Source organism: Plodia interpunctella, chromosome 10 (genome assembly GCF_027563975.2).
Source record: "Plodia interpunctella isolate USDA-ARS_2022_Savannah chromosome 10, ilPloInte3.2, whole genome shotgun sequence".
Taxonomy (NCBI): Eukaryota; Metazoa; Arthropoda; class Insecta; order Lepidoptera; family Pyralidae; genus Plodia; species Plodia interpunctella.
In genome coordinates, this window is record NC_071303.1 from 9,042,687 (window position 1) to 9,056,115 (window position 13,429).

The 13,429-nt window shown below is 35.9% G+C and overlaps 1 protein-coding gene across 6 annotated transcripts in view; it reads right to left on the minus strand.

Annotated features, from left to right (window-relative positions):
• Positions 1-13,429, minus strand: part of LOC128672974 (uncharacterized) — a 197,933-nt gene that overhangs the window by 60,618 nt on the left and 123,886 nt on the right. For all 6 annotated transcript variants that reach the window (XM_053750529.1, XM_053750528.1, XM_053750527.1 and 3 more), the window contains exons 5-7: positions 11,436-12,315; positions 10,906-11,006; positions 64-249 (exon numbers count right to left, since the gene is read on the minus strand). In XM_053750529.1, the coding sequence (XP_053606504.1) occupies positions 64-249; positions 10,906-11,006; positions 11,436-12,315 (1,167 nt within the window). The remainder of the gene's footprint in view (positions 1-63; positions 250-10,905; positions 11,007-11,435; positions 12,316-13,429) is intronic.

Below are 13,429 nucleotides of genomic sequence, written 5' to 3' on the forward strand. Positions count from 1 at the left end.
TGTAATTGCTTGTTTTGTAATTGCCAATTCGGTGGGCTACTTCCAAAAGTTTTTAATTCCTACCTTCAACACTGGGTCTCTCACAAACGAAGTAGTTGTGCTCCCTGCAGCCTCTGTCGTTCCACATGAAGGTGGGGGTGGCCGGCGGGGGCCGGGGAGGGAATTCCCGCCTCGCCTCCACGCAGTCCTGCCCGGAGGTGCCGTCGTCATTGGGCTGGCTGCTGTGCTTGCGCCAACCGGGGAACCAGTCTGTGGGGATAAAGATAAAATGTTCATTTTTGAGAACCTCGGTGGCGCAGTGGTAAGGTTCTTGCCACTGAACCGAGAGGTCCCGGGTTCGATCCCCGGTCGGGTCATGATGGAAAATGATCTTTTTGTGATTGGCCCGGGTCTTGGATGTTTATCTATATATGTATTTATTATAAAATATAGTATCGTTGAGTTAGTATCCCATAATACAAGTCTAGAACTTACTTTGGGGCTAGCTCAATCTGTGATTTGTCCCAATATATTTATTTATTTATTATTTATTTTATCATTATTCATTTTAGTTAGTTATAATTTCTTTTTAGCCGAAGCCCGTGGTGGCCCGACAAACTGTCGGTCTTGGCTAAGGTATGACAAAAACTCGCGAGGAATAGAAGTGGTTGGAAACAAAAAGGGGAGGTTTTTACACTGCTGGGCAAAAGCCCCAGCTTGATAAAAAAATAATTAGTTTTAGTTCTGAAGATAATAAAAACAATTGGCCAACAATAGTATCGCAATCCGATCGGAGCGCGCGGATACTAATAGGTTAGTTATGTTAATAAATATCTATGCATAATAAAATACGTATATGAGTTCGACTGTTTGTGTAACGGATTTTAACATAAAATACGATCAGGAATTAACGTATTATGAATAAATAACGGGCAGAAAATTAAAGAATAACAAATCTGCAATACGATTCGGACTAAAGCTAACAGTAACAGCGTTTGAATTTTGATTTTATTATTTCTCTTTATTTTGATTCAAATCCGGTGCAAATCAAATTTTGTTTCAATTTGACCCGATACCGAGCTGTTATATTTCGTCCATATTTAAAGTTGACAAGGCATCATTGTCACTATCATCACTACGTAGTATAAAACAAAGTTGCTTCTCGTTGCCAGCCCCTACCTGTAGGCTTAGATATTTAAAACTACCCAACGGATTTTGATGCAGGTTTTTTTAATAGACCACCATCACTCTGGTGAGTGATTTACCCGAGAGACGCCAGGATGGCTTGTTAGTTCCCAATAATACAACACTGAGTTATTATTATACAGGCGAATGTTTGGATATCATCCGTCACTCAAAATGTACCAATTTTGATGTTTTAGTAAATGAGTATGAGTGAGTTGGCCGTGCTCATACACCCAAGAATAGACGATAAATTTTAAATTCATCCAAAGTAGTGTTGCCGAACTAACGATAGTTTTACAATCGATAATTTCATTCGAAAAAGGCCATACGATCAATAGTATCAATATAGATCAATAGTATTGCCCTGAAAATTGAAATTGATTTAAAATTTTCAAAGATTTGCTATCGATAGTATCGATAGTATTGCTCTGCTATATTAGATATGCTATCGATACTATCGATAGTCAATCGAAACGCAATCGATAGTTGACTATCGAACGGCAACACTATTCTAAAGTCAAAATTATATATGAAGACAAAATATCAATATTTACGCACAATATCTCTTTAAATTGCTGTAATTAAAGCCAAAAATTTAAAAACCACTAAAGTAATGTGCCTTTTAATTAGAAACGCAATATCTAAAGATCAATAACCAATAATCACCCACACTTTGCGTATAGAAAATTAAGGCATTCCACCAATTGGGCTTTCCGATTTTAATTATGAAACCTCAATTAATCCCCTCGGGGAAGAAACTTAATTTCCTGTACAAATACACCTTAATGAAACTCCTCGTCTTTGGAATTATTTCTCAGAAACATTTAGAATGTTGATGTTCGTTTTGTTTGATTGTGATATTTGGAAGAACTGCGTCTTATTATTAATTACCTTTTAATTTCATCTCTAAGGCGGTGATGGTCAAGTTGTTAAGACAGTCTGCCTGTGATCAACAGGTCCCAAGTTCGAATCCTACTCATGCCACAAGTTTATATACTAATCTGACTCATATAATAGTACATTTTATAAATAGCGAAATTAGAACTGACATGAGCTGTTATGCAAATAGTCACCCCTCTTGTAGTAATTTGGGGGATTGATTTTTGAAACAAAAGTAGTCTATGATTGAACGGGTTTCTTTAAATATATGCATACCAAATTTCATCAAAATCAGTCCAGTGAAAGCGGAACAGTATAATATCAGTACGGAATTATTGATTATCAAAGTAATTATCGAAATTGGCCTGATTAGCTTCGAGAAAATGGTACGGCCGCGCCTCTTTTTTTGCTCGACTTGGCGGAGGCACTGCCGTGCCCCCAGATGAGTGTCTTTATGCTTAGTATTACTGTAAAGTATGAGTACGTACATATAAAACACATGCTCCTATTACAAAAGGGTCATTAAAATACAAAAAGCTCAAAGCTGCACGAACATCATTATCTTTTAAAAGCTTCTTCAGTCGTTTTTTACTTTTATCTTTGATGCGCCAGTGTAGTATCATCCAATCCGATTCAAACTAAGTCTAAAGCTGCAATTCCATAGCTGATGATAGCTTAGCGCTTAAAAGCTTAGCTTCAATAAAAATATTCGTGACAGCGATTTTAAAAAATCTATTAAAATTTCGAATAGTTTTAATCGACTTTATACTCTAACTAGCTTTTGCCTGCGGTTTCGCTCGTAAAGTTTCCCACGAGAACAGTTATTTTTCCGGGATGAAAGTAGACCCCGGATCCGGAAAGAAGTACCCTATGTCCTTCTCCGCACTTAGAACTACATGTATGCAAAATTTCATGAAGATTGGTAAAATAGACTGAGCGTGAATAGGTAACAAACAAACAAACTTACTTTCACATTTATAATGTTAGTTGGGATTAGGATTTTATCAAGTATTGCAAAAGTTCATCATTTAGTTTGTACGGAGAAGGGTACGTGGGTCGTTCACGCGAGTGAATCTGCTGGCTAAAACTAGTTTATTATAAATTGCACCAATAAGCCTACATAAATGTGTCCTTCGGGCTTCGCAACACTCTATCTACCCCGTAAGGTATAAAGACGTGATACTATATCTGTAGAATTAATTCAGTGCTACAGTATACAAAAATAGATAAGTTACAATGTTCTGACGACCTCGGTGGCGCAGTGGTGAATTTCTTGCCACTGAACCGAAATGTCCCGGGTTCGATCCCCGGTCGGGTCATGATGGAAAATGATCTCTTTCTGATTGGTCCGGGTCTTGGATGTTTATCTATATATGTATTTGTTATAAAATATAGTATCGTTGAGTTAGCTATCCCATAACACAAGTCTCGAACTTACTTTGGGGCTAGCTCAATCTGTGTGATTTGTCCTAATATATTTATTTATATTTATATTATATATTTAATGTGGGTTTTAAGTTACAAAGTATTATAAACATAATCATTAGGTATGTTATAAGCAATCGTGCGCAAGCCTCTACGAGGGTAGCATTGAACGTGCTTACTGAACATGCTACAGAGACCACAAAATATTTTGTACTAATATTTTTTTACTTTTCCATTTTACCGTCACGTTTAATATGAAGTTTTTATGATTAACTAATTTATGAAGTGATTATTATCGACTTTTACAATTGAATTATGGCTTTTAAACTAAAAAAAAAATGCTAACATGTCGCCAATAAGAGAGATTGACCATTTGAGTGCTCACTCAAATGGTCAATCTGGTGGTGGCGTCGTGGGCCGGGTCGTGAGGTTCCCTCTATTATGGTTGAGCTACGCGATGGCTGTCCCATGCGTCAACTCGTGAACGGGTGCTGCCAGAGGGAACTGGTCATCTCGTTTCTCATATATTTTCATGTAAGTTAATTGTGTTTCACATCGATATATATATATATATATATATATATATATATATATATATATATATATATATTATAATCAGCACTCGGATCACAATCATAACCTGTTTTGATATACCTTTTGACTATGTACATTATGTACTTTTATATATTATTAGAAAGAAAAGAAAAAAATTTTTTTTTGTAAGAAACAATAATGGTAAGCCGATCTGGCATGATAGGGACCAACACTGTTCAAATGAGTTTCTTTCGGCATTTCTTCTCAGCAGTGGTCGTTCCGAAATGCCAGTAGTTTCTAGCTTGTGAGAAATAACTATAAATTTAAAGATTGACGAGAAAAAGTGCCTGTGAAGGTCTAATTTCTGAATAAATGATTTGAATTTGAATTTGAATTTGAGTGGCTGTCGTTGAGTTAGTTTAAAGTTCTTATATATTTTTTCTATCCGCTGTTCAAATTTTAACTTTATTATATTAATCACTTCCCATTATCATCGTCTATGTATCTCGCTCTCGCATCTAGGTACCTTAAGGTCACAACTGAAAATCAGTGTATTGCCCCCCAGGGTAATAGTACCGCTGAGTTGTGTCCTTTTTGTATTGCTGAAGCACACACTCATTTGTATTGTGTGTGTAATTATGAAGAACCTGTATGTGTTGTGTACTTTGTGTTGTAGCTACAAATAAATTTTATCTATCTATCTACAGCATATAAGTTTATGTTACACTTTGTAAATGTATGGAACTTTTTCCTCGCTAGTTAAACATCTTTATAGATACATATTCAATAAATAAAAGTTATTATTTACAATATTTGTTTTTTGTTTCTGGTGTTAGTATTAGAAAGATTAAAACAATTTGAAAATAGGACGACGATGACACAGTAAATCACAGACTTAAAAATTAACAGTAAACAGATCCTTACGGGGTAGACAGAGCCAAGTGTTGCGAAACTCGAAGGCCAATTGTTAACCCTCGATGCAAAAGAGGGGTGTTATAAATTTGACCGCTAAGTGTGTCTGTCTGTCTGTGTATATGGCACCATAGCTCATCAACAGGTGAACCGATTTGGATGCGGTTTTTTTATTTGATAGCTAATTTTTATGCGGTGGTTCTTAGATATGTTTGATCAAAATCGGATAAGCCCGTCAAAAGTTGTAGCGAAATGAATATTGAAAGTCATTTTTTAATTTGTCTAACAAATAAACTTGTTTATAGGTATGTTGCATGTTACCATATGTTATTCTGAATTTCAACAATTAATTATTTTGATACCATATTGACTTATAGTCCTAAGGTCCCTTTCTCAACGACCCCAAAAAAATACCTAAGAACTTTCTGACTAAAACGCTTTTTGCGTAGGTACGTGTACCTAAAATATGTAGATAGATATTATACCTACCTGAGGACATTGTCAAAACGGTCGCGTTGTACAAGCGAGGTCAGGTTCAGAACTTAGACGGAGAGCTGAAACGATTTCAACTCGGGACGTGAGCAAAATGTTAAGAAGTGATGCCTAGTTGGGTAGGAATAGGTGTTTATTACTTTTTGCCATACCACAGATTATATAACAGTTAGAAGTAGCAATCCTAATATTACAAATGCGAAAGTTTGTGAGGATTTACATATATATATATATATATGTGTGTATGATAATTACTCTTTCACGCAAAATCTACTGGACGGATTGTTATGAAATTTGGTGCACGGATAGAATATAACGTGAAATAACAAACAGGCTAATTTTTATCCCAAAATTTACACAGGAGCGAATCCTCGGTGCACAGCTGACTGACTGTACTGACAGATAAATAGTAATATTATTAATGCTATAACAGTAGGATATGTAAAGAGTTTCTTTATTTTGTCTTTGCTTGCGTGCTGTCTTATTTTGTCAGATTAAAATATTCTGTTCTAGGTCGGTAGTTTTATTAATAAACATACTAATATCTTTCAATAACTATAATAACGGTGTGCTGTCATGTCCGCAATGCATGAAAGTATCAGTCGTCGAGAGTAGAGTCGATCAGCGTAAAAATAAACCTTACAATTTTGAAAATTCGGCTGTCATTTTACTACCGCCTGCCTGCGTAATTTATGCTTCCATTGGATATCATGTCATGAGCGTTCGCCATTAAGATTGGCTACACAGCCACATGCGATAAAACAAGTGAGTTCAATATCGTTGAAGTTGTCGCCGTGACTACCAAAGACGACTAAACATGTTCGCGGACACACGACTGCTATAGCAGTAACAAACTTTCTATTGTGTTTGTATCGTGTATGTAATCGTGTATTCGTCGAGCGTCCGTCGGAATGAGTTAATTGCCTATCACATAAATTAATAATCGGCCACAACGACGACCTCCGTGGCGCAGTGGTAAATTTCTTGCCACTGAACCGAGAGGTCCCAGATTCGATTCCCAGTCGGGTCATATGATGGAAAATTATATTTTTCTGGTCCGGGTCTTGGATGTTTATATGTATATATGTATTTGTTATAAAATATAGTATCGTTGAGTTAATATGCCATAACACAAGTTTCGAACTTACTTTGGGGTACTAGCTCAATCTGTGTGATTTGTCCTAATATATATATTTATTTATTTATTTATTTATTTATTTATAAGTGATTAATAAATATTTTTTAGTCATAAGTTATTACTTCCTGCTAGAAATTGAGCTAGGTATACAGTTTTCTTGCCTTTTCGGATATTTTATCATCTACAGCGGACAACGTCAGTTTTTCTAATATTTCTGCCTCTATAGACATTAATGACAAAGTCTGATAAACATTCTTGTCCCATTGAAGTCGTAGGTTCTACAAATTTTTGCTTACACACGTTGGAGGCCTGTAGCCCGGGTGCCAGCTATCATTGATGCGGCTGATGCAGTTTCGCCCCTACCAAATACACATGTTTCAATTTAACCCCGTTTTATCGTTAGCCATGAACATGCGTCAACTAAACATGTTTGCTCACCAAATAAACAAAACTAACACAATTTTTTCCGACATATACAAATCTTTGTGGCCATGAAATATGTATGAGTACAGTCGACAGCACTTCAACCTACCCAAATTCTTTGCAAACTCGCCGCTATTATCACACCATAGAGGTTCATGCAGTGTAACTTGATGTGCTATTAAATGTACAATGTCAATAATAAACACTGGCCCCGAGTCTTGCATATCACGAGTGTATTGTTCTAGGCAGATTTAAAAGTTTACTTAACTAGGCAAATATGTCAAACCAAGTAATGTATCTATCTACTGCCACCTGTTTTTTATTCGTAAATTCACTTCTATATATGTCGGTCGGTGTTATATTTTGTTGATTTCGCTGAGACAATTTAAACAAAATATTATTTTTCTAATTCTGTGTTTAAGGTATTTATGTTTCACTGATTGAATCAAAAACTAGAAAAGTTGCTTAATCAGTCAATGTCAGTGTCAAAATAACACTAAAAGTCATGCCAATAATAAAAAGGCGCGAAAGTTTTAGAAATTTTCTGGCATCTATATAACAAATTAACTTAGCTTTTACCAAATTCAAAGAGGACATTTTTATCTAGGCCTAGAAGTTTGTTCGCTTCGTTTTATTATACTACGGCCAGCTATGGACGGCCTCAAATTTTACACAGGATTTTGAGAGTTTGTAATGGATGACGAACTTAATCCGAGATTTTCCTAGTAATCCCTGTTTACTTTGGACTGTAACTTGAGATAATAATTCTATCACCTGTTCATCGCAATCCAAGCATATTATTTTTGAGATAACTTCATCCTGTTTTAGCTGAACTCCAGAAGCTCATTGAGTTGGCCATTTTGTTACCATTGGTTTCCCTTGCCTGTCTCTCTCTCTGACATAAGTATCCAAATTTGAATGTGAATTTGAATGTGTATGAAAATAAAAAGAACATAGATTTTTATAAAGTTGGGAACAAATCCGGTGTTAAGAACAATAGTCACATAAATTACAATAAGTTGACATTTGGCTGTACTCCGCTAAATGAGAAATATACGGTCTACATTTGTGTTAATTTATGGCTTTGCTACAGAACAAAAGTGAATCTAGCTGTGATATATGAAAAGACTGTATTGAAAGTAATAATCGAAGAATATTTTATTTATTTCTTTGACATTTTACTACACAGTTGAAAATACAAAATATTCTCCGGAATCTTCTTGATCTTATTACTAACTCTCTCTCTTATGCGTGTTCTTGGTTGATGAAACCAAGTTGATGGCCGGGATGCATAAGATCAGCTTAAAAATAAACCTTACAATTTTGAAAATTCGGCTGTCATTTTACTACCACCACATTTTTTAACTTATTGGATAACATGTCATATTCTAAAATATAATTGTATAAATATTATTAGTAAAAAAAATCTGAAACAAGCGATCTAAAAGTCCGCCCCATATAGTGCCTGGCTTAAAAGTGCCTATAATATTGGCGGCAAATCTACGCTGTATCGCTATGGAAATTCTCTTGAGGTTACAAAAAGGAACGTTTGTCATATGCAATAAAAACATAATACATAAATAATACACAAATAAAATATTTATTGATCGATCGTCTTTCTGCCCGCCATAACCTTCCTAACCTTCTAACTTAGGCCGAAACAAATAAATTCGGCATAAATAGGAATCGTTTCCTTACGCCACTTAATCTTGAACTAATGTACTAGAAGATATATAGCGCCGTTTCGGTAATTTACAACTGAACATTTTATACGACATCTGGTCAAGTCCATCACGTTAATTGTTTTCTAGCTCAATGTTAATAAACAGGGCTTATACCTAAGGGTCTCCTGGTAATTCAATGGTCTATGCTTGCTTTGTAAAGAGAATAACCTTTTAAAATGATATCGGATGATTAAGATATGGTGTTTTTTCTATTTGAATTAGGTGCTTCACACGAGTTTATTATGCATGTTATTTAGATATAATCCTTCCTCTTGAATCAGTCTATCTGTTACAAAAACCCGCATCAGATCTAAAAGACAGATAGCGATTTTGTTTTACACTATGTAATGATATTGTAGTGCTTCATATTAGGTTATAATGTATTATAATATAAATTCAACGTCTTCTGAAGTAAGAGTGTATTAATATAGAACTTTTTTGGTGAAAACGTGTGAAGTGTCCGACGGAAATATTGTGAGAACAAAGAGAGTTTTGTCTTTCCTTTGTTAGTCTTTTAATGGCCCCAAAGGATAGGTGCCCTGTGCACTGACCTCGGCCTTATGGTAAACGGTACTAGCTATATGTGTTTAAATGTCCTAAGCTAATATCCTTAGAGAGGAATGAAACTTCATAGCCTGGTAGGCGTACTCCATTGTTTTCCTTTGTTTTGAAAGCACACCCTCTACGCCAATTAACTGTTACTTCCACTGAAGTGTAATCTCACCGGACGGGTAACCACTTACTATAAAAGGAGGTGTTAGAGCACTCTATTATTAAGGAGAAGGAAATTGTATTGTTTTTTAAATAATTGGTAATAATATTATATAATTATTTCTACATAAGAATAAGTATTTAATCGTTTTTGTCCGTAGCTTAGCTTTGCCCGGGTTTCTCCCGTGCGTCCGCTCACAACTTATTGTTATCGATATCTCCGGATCTAAGCAAAGTATCGTGATGAAACCTATACCAAATTTCAAGTTAGGCCTTCCGCTATACAACTGTAAAAACCGCATCAAATTCCATCTAGTAGTTTTTGCGACAGAGCAAAAACAGTGTCAGAGTTATAACAGTGTTTTGTTAAAATATATTTTTTTATAAAAAAACTTAATACATTTAGTTCCGTGTTTATTTTACCACCAGTTCAGACTATTGTCGCGAAAGATAAGCTCAGCCGAATATGGGACGGGAAATCCCCTATATTATACGCATTTCACGAGACGGGGTGACAAGACCACCTATTTCAACAAGTCATATAGGTGGGTGTTCTATGTGTTAATCGCCATAATAAACCATACAATTCCATAATTTGAATTTGTTGTCTGTATGTAATAAACCATAAAATTCGATCATTTCAATATGTTGTTGTATACATAATATGGTTCACCTATATTTGATGTTATATAGTAGTTATTTATAGTTAATTTAATATAAAAAATATAAAATTGTTTTCTCCTCTCCCGTGGGATTTACTTAATTAATTTATTTTACGAATTCAGGTCGCGTTACGTCATTTGATCGTCAGAAAATATTTATGCCCAAATTTTTTTTACCTTGACCTATATTTTTTACAAACAAACATAGATTAAATATATAACTGACTTGTGTACCATAATTTATGCTAATGGATCTACGATTTATGTCTATAAAACATAAATCTTGTTTCTTTTTTTATTTTCCATTTGAAATAAGGTATTATAAATAAATTATTTTATAATGGAACGTAATAACCGACTAAAGTTTATCAACTGTAAAGCTAAAATGGCGTTTACTGCCAGTCAAATCTTCGGACAAAACAGAACATGTTTTGTTACCATCACCGGCATCGGCAAAGTTGAGCAAGATAAGTAATTATAAGTTAGAAAATGGCCAAAGTCTGTAGGATAGTAGCATTAAAGTTTGCCTAAGATCGGAATTTATTTGGTTGGCGAACTTTGTTTTATGATCCTCAAATTGGAATAAGGAAAACATATATTATCACATTTGCTTTACAGAAACGGTGTTATGTTTTTTAGAATTAGAGTATAGGAGTTTCATAATGTCTGTCCTTGTCCGTTCGTGTGTCACCGGCTTAGCTCAGAGACTACTTGGATATAGATTTGTCCGATTATATAATATTATATAACGGGCTTGTACGCCAGAATTTCAATTTCTTCATGAGATGAATTATCTGCTGAGAAATATAAAAAGAATATTTATAGAAAAAATGTCACTTACGCTCATATGAGAACGGTAGTCCATCAGACCAGCGAAACTCGCCTTCGTGAACCGCATCTGTGGCTCCAATCCAGTATACATCGTCAACTCCTGCGCCGGGTCTGAAACAGTACAATAAATTATCATTCTAATCGTGCAAGGCTGAGTTGCACCGTCATGTTTGACGTTCTCATCTCATCTTGATCGGCGTGCCGCTGACGTTTAGACAAATGGCGCACTTTACGTTTTTCTGTGCATGTTAAAGTTAACGGCAAAGTTGATGGTGCAATACACTAAGCGCTCATCGTACCGATTAGTAACCAAGTCATTCCGGTATAATATTTTATTTAAAACACATTTATGGTACAGTTATATTACACCACAAATCAAGAATTTCCTGATTTTGTCTGAGGTACTGAAAATCAATAGATGAGTAAGTTTATTGTGTACCGTCTAAAACTTTACCTAGATGAGTGAGGGAGAGAGAGAGGGGGGAGAGAGAAAAAGAAATAGATAGACATTATGATATTGTTGAGGGAAATATGACTTACGCATTTAGCAACAATTGGTCCACGATTTGTTGCTGTCTTTCGTTCAGCACACTCGATAAATGACCTCCCAGCCTCTCGCACTCCGTCTCCGCCTGTCTCCATGCCTTCTTGGCTTCTCTTATGGCTGATATACAGAAATCCCCCGACAGCACCCATCCATAGTCACAATGCCCGACTATTTCTTCCACAGCCTTATCCATCCACCAAACCTTCAACCACATAGCCGAAGAGTTTCTCTTAGCTAACACGCTTATATTCAATCTCACAGAATTTCCCTCCGAAACTATCTGGACATTCCTCAACGGATCTCCAGGTTGAGAACAATGCTTCCATTTAGAAGCCCCATCCTCTAAACTCAACTCCATTCCTCTACATGACGCTAAAGCATCTTCATGAATAATATTAGATACATCATTCTCTTTGTTAGTCATTGGTCCTGTTCCCATTTGCAGCCGCAAAGCTACTCGGTTTCCGTAAGGCAAGTGGATTTTGTAGGAGCATATTAGTTTGACAGCTGGGCCGACTTCGAACGAGCCGTTTCTTGCCGTGAGTAAGACGTCGTGACAGTGGTCTACTAAACGGTAAGTCGCGGCGAACGTGGGCCGGCCATGGAGTTCAACTGCTGGGTTTTTAGATTGGGACGAGTATAAAAATCTCCGGTTTTGGTACGGGATTTGTTCTAGTTTTCCGCACAAAGTTTGGGTGTTTGGTGCGAAGCGGATGAAACCGGTTGAGCAAGGGACGTTGAGTTTGTGGAGCTCGATGAGTAAGGCGTTTTTTGGTGGCAACGGTGGGACGAGCAGGCGGCAGCCGTGGGAGTGCGGCAGGTGACCCGAGTGGACACGGCCTGTCCGCGTGCCTCGCAATTGTATTGCACATTCTGAAACAAACGGAGATTTGTTAAGTGTTTTGAAAAATCTTAGTATTCTTCACGAATTTCCTGTTTCGGACGCCGGCGTAAGCTCCACGCGAGCGATTAGTTATTCCATTTCGGAATAATTTCACCAAGTTATAACATTTTCAATTATATTCCAAACAAATTTGTGGGATTAAAATATTAAGAAGTGACGAAAAAGGGTTTGGTTTTTCACTGATTTAAATCTATTATATATTTTTTTCTGTATCGGACATACCATATAATATATAGACCCAAAGAAATAAATAAGTATCGTCACAACGTCGACTGTTTTATTCTTCTAAAGAACTTCGCCAACAATTTTGTATCAAATTATTTCGCCTGAGTGGTCTATTGAGAATTATGTTTCATCACGGTGGCAGTAAATTTTTAATGTATTTCCGCAAAGGTCAAGGCGCCGCGAACAATGCCGGGGAACAGGTGTAGATCAAAGAAATAAAGAAGATATCATTCATGTTAAATAAAGGTTTAGCTATTTTGAATCATCAAGTTAATGTGAATGTTCATGAAAACTTCTTTTCAGATTTTCATCATAAATTACAAATTAAATACATTTTCATAATTATTTTATTCACTGAAACCTATAGGTGACATAAAGTAGTATATATTAGATTCACATACAATGGACAAAGTTTCTGAATTTAGCTCTTCAATCTTGACTTATATTACCCGTATTAAGCAAGGTATTTGAAAAGATAATGCTCAATCAAATGCTACATCATTTTAAGACCTATAATCTTTTCCACGGCCATCAATATGGCTTCACTGCCGGAAAAAGTACAACTGACGCGGGAGTGGCTCTTGTTAGTCATATTTACAACGCGTGGGAGAACTCACAGGATGCCATCGGAGTATTTTGTGATCTTTGTAAAGCATTTGATTGTGTAGATCATGAAACACTTTTGCGAAAGCTTAGTCAGTACGGTTTTGTTCTAAATTAATTGAGCTAATAGCTTCTTACTTAAAAGATAGGTTACAAACTGTTGATATTAATAACGTTAAATCAAATGGTTGTAATGTAAAAATTGGCGTACCACAAGGCTCAATTCTAGGACCCTTTCTCTTCTTAGTTTACGTC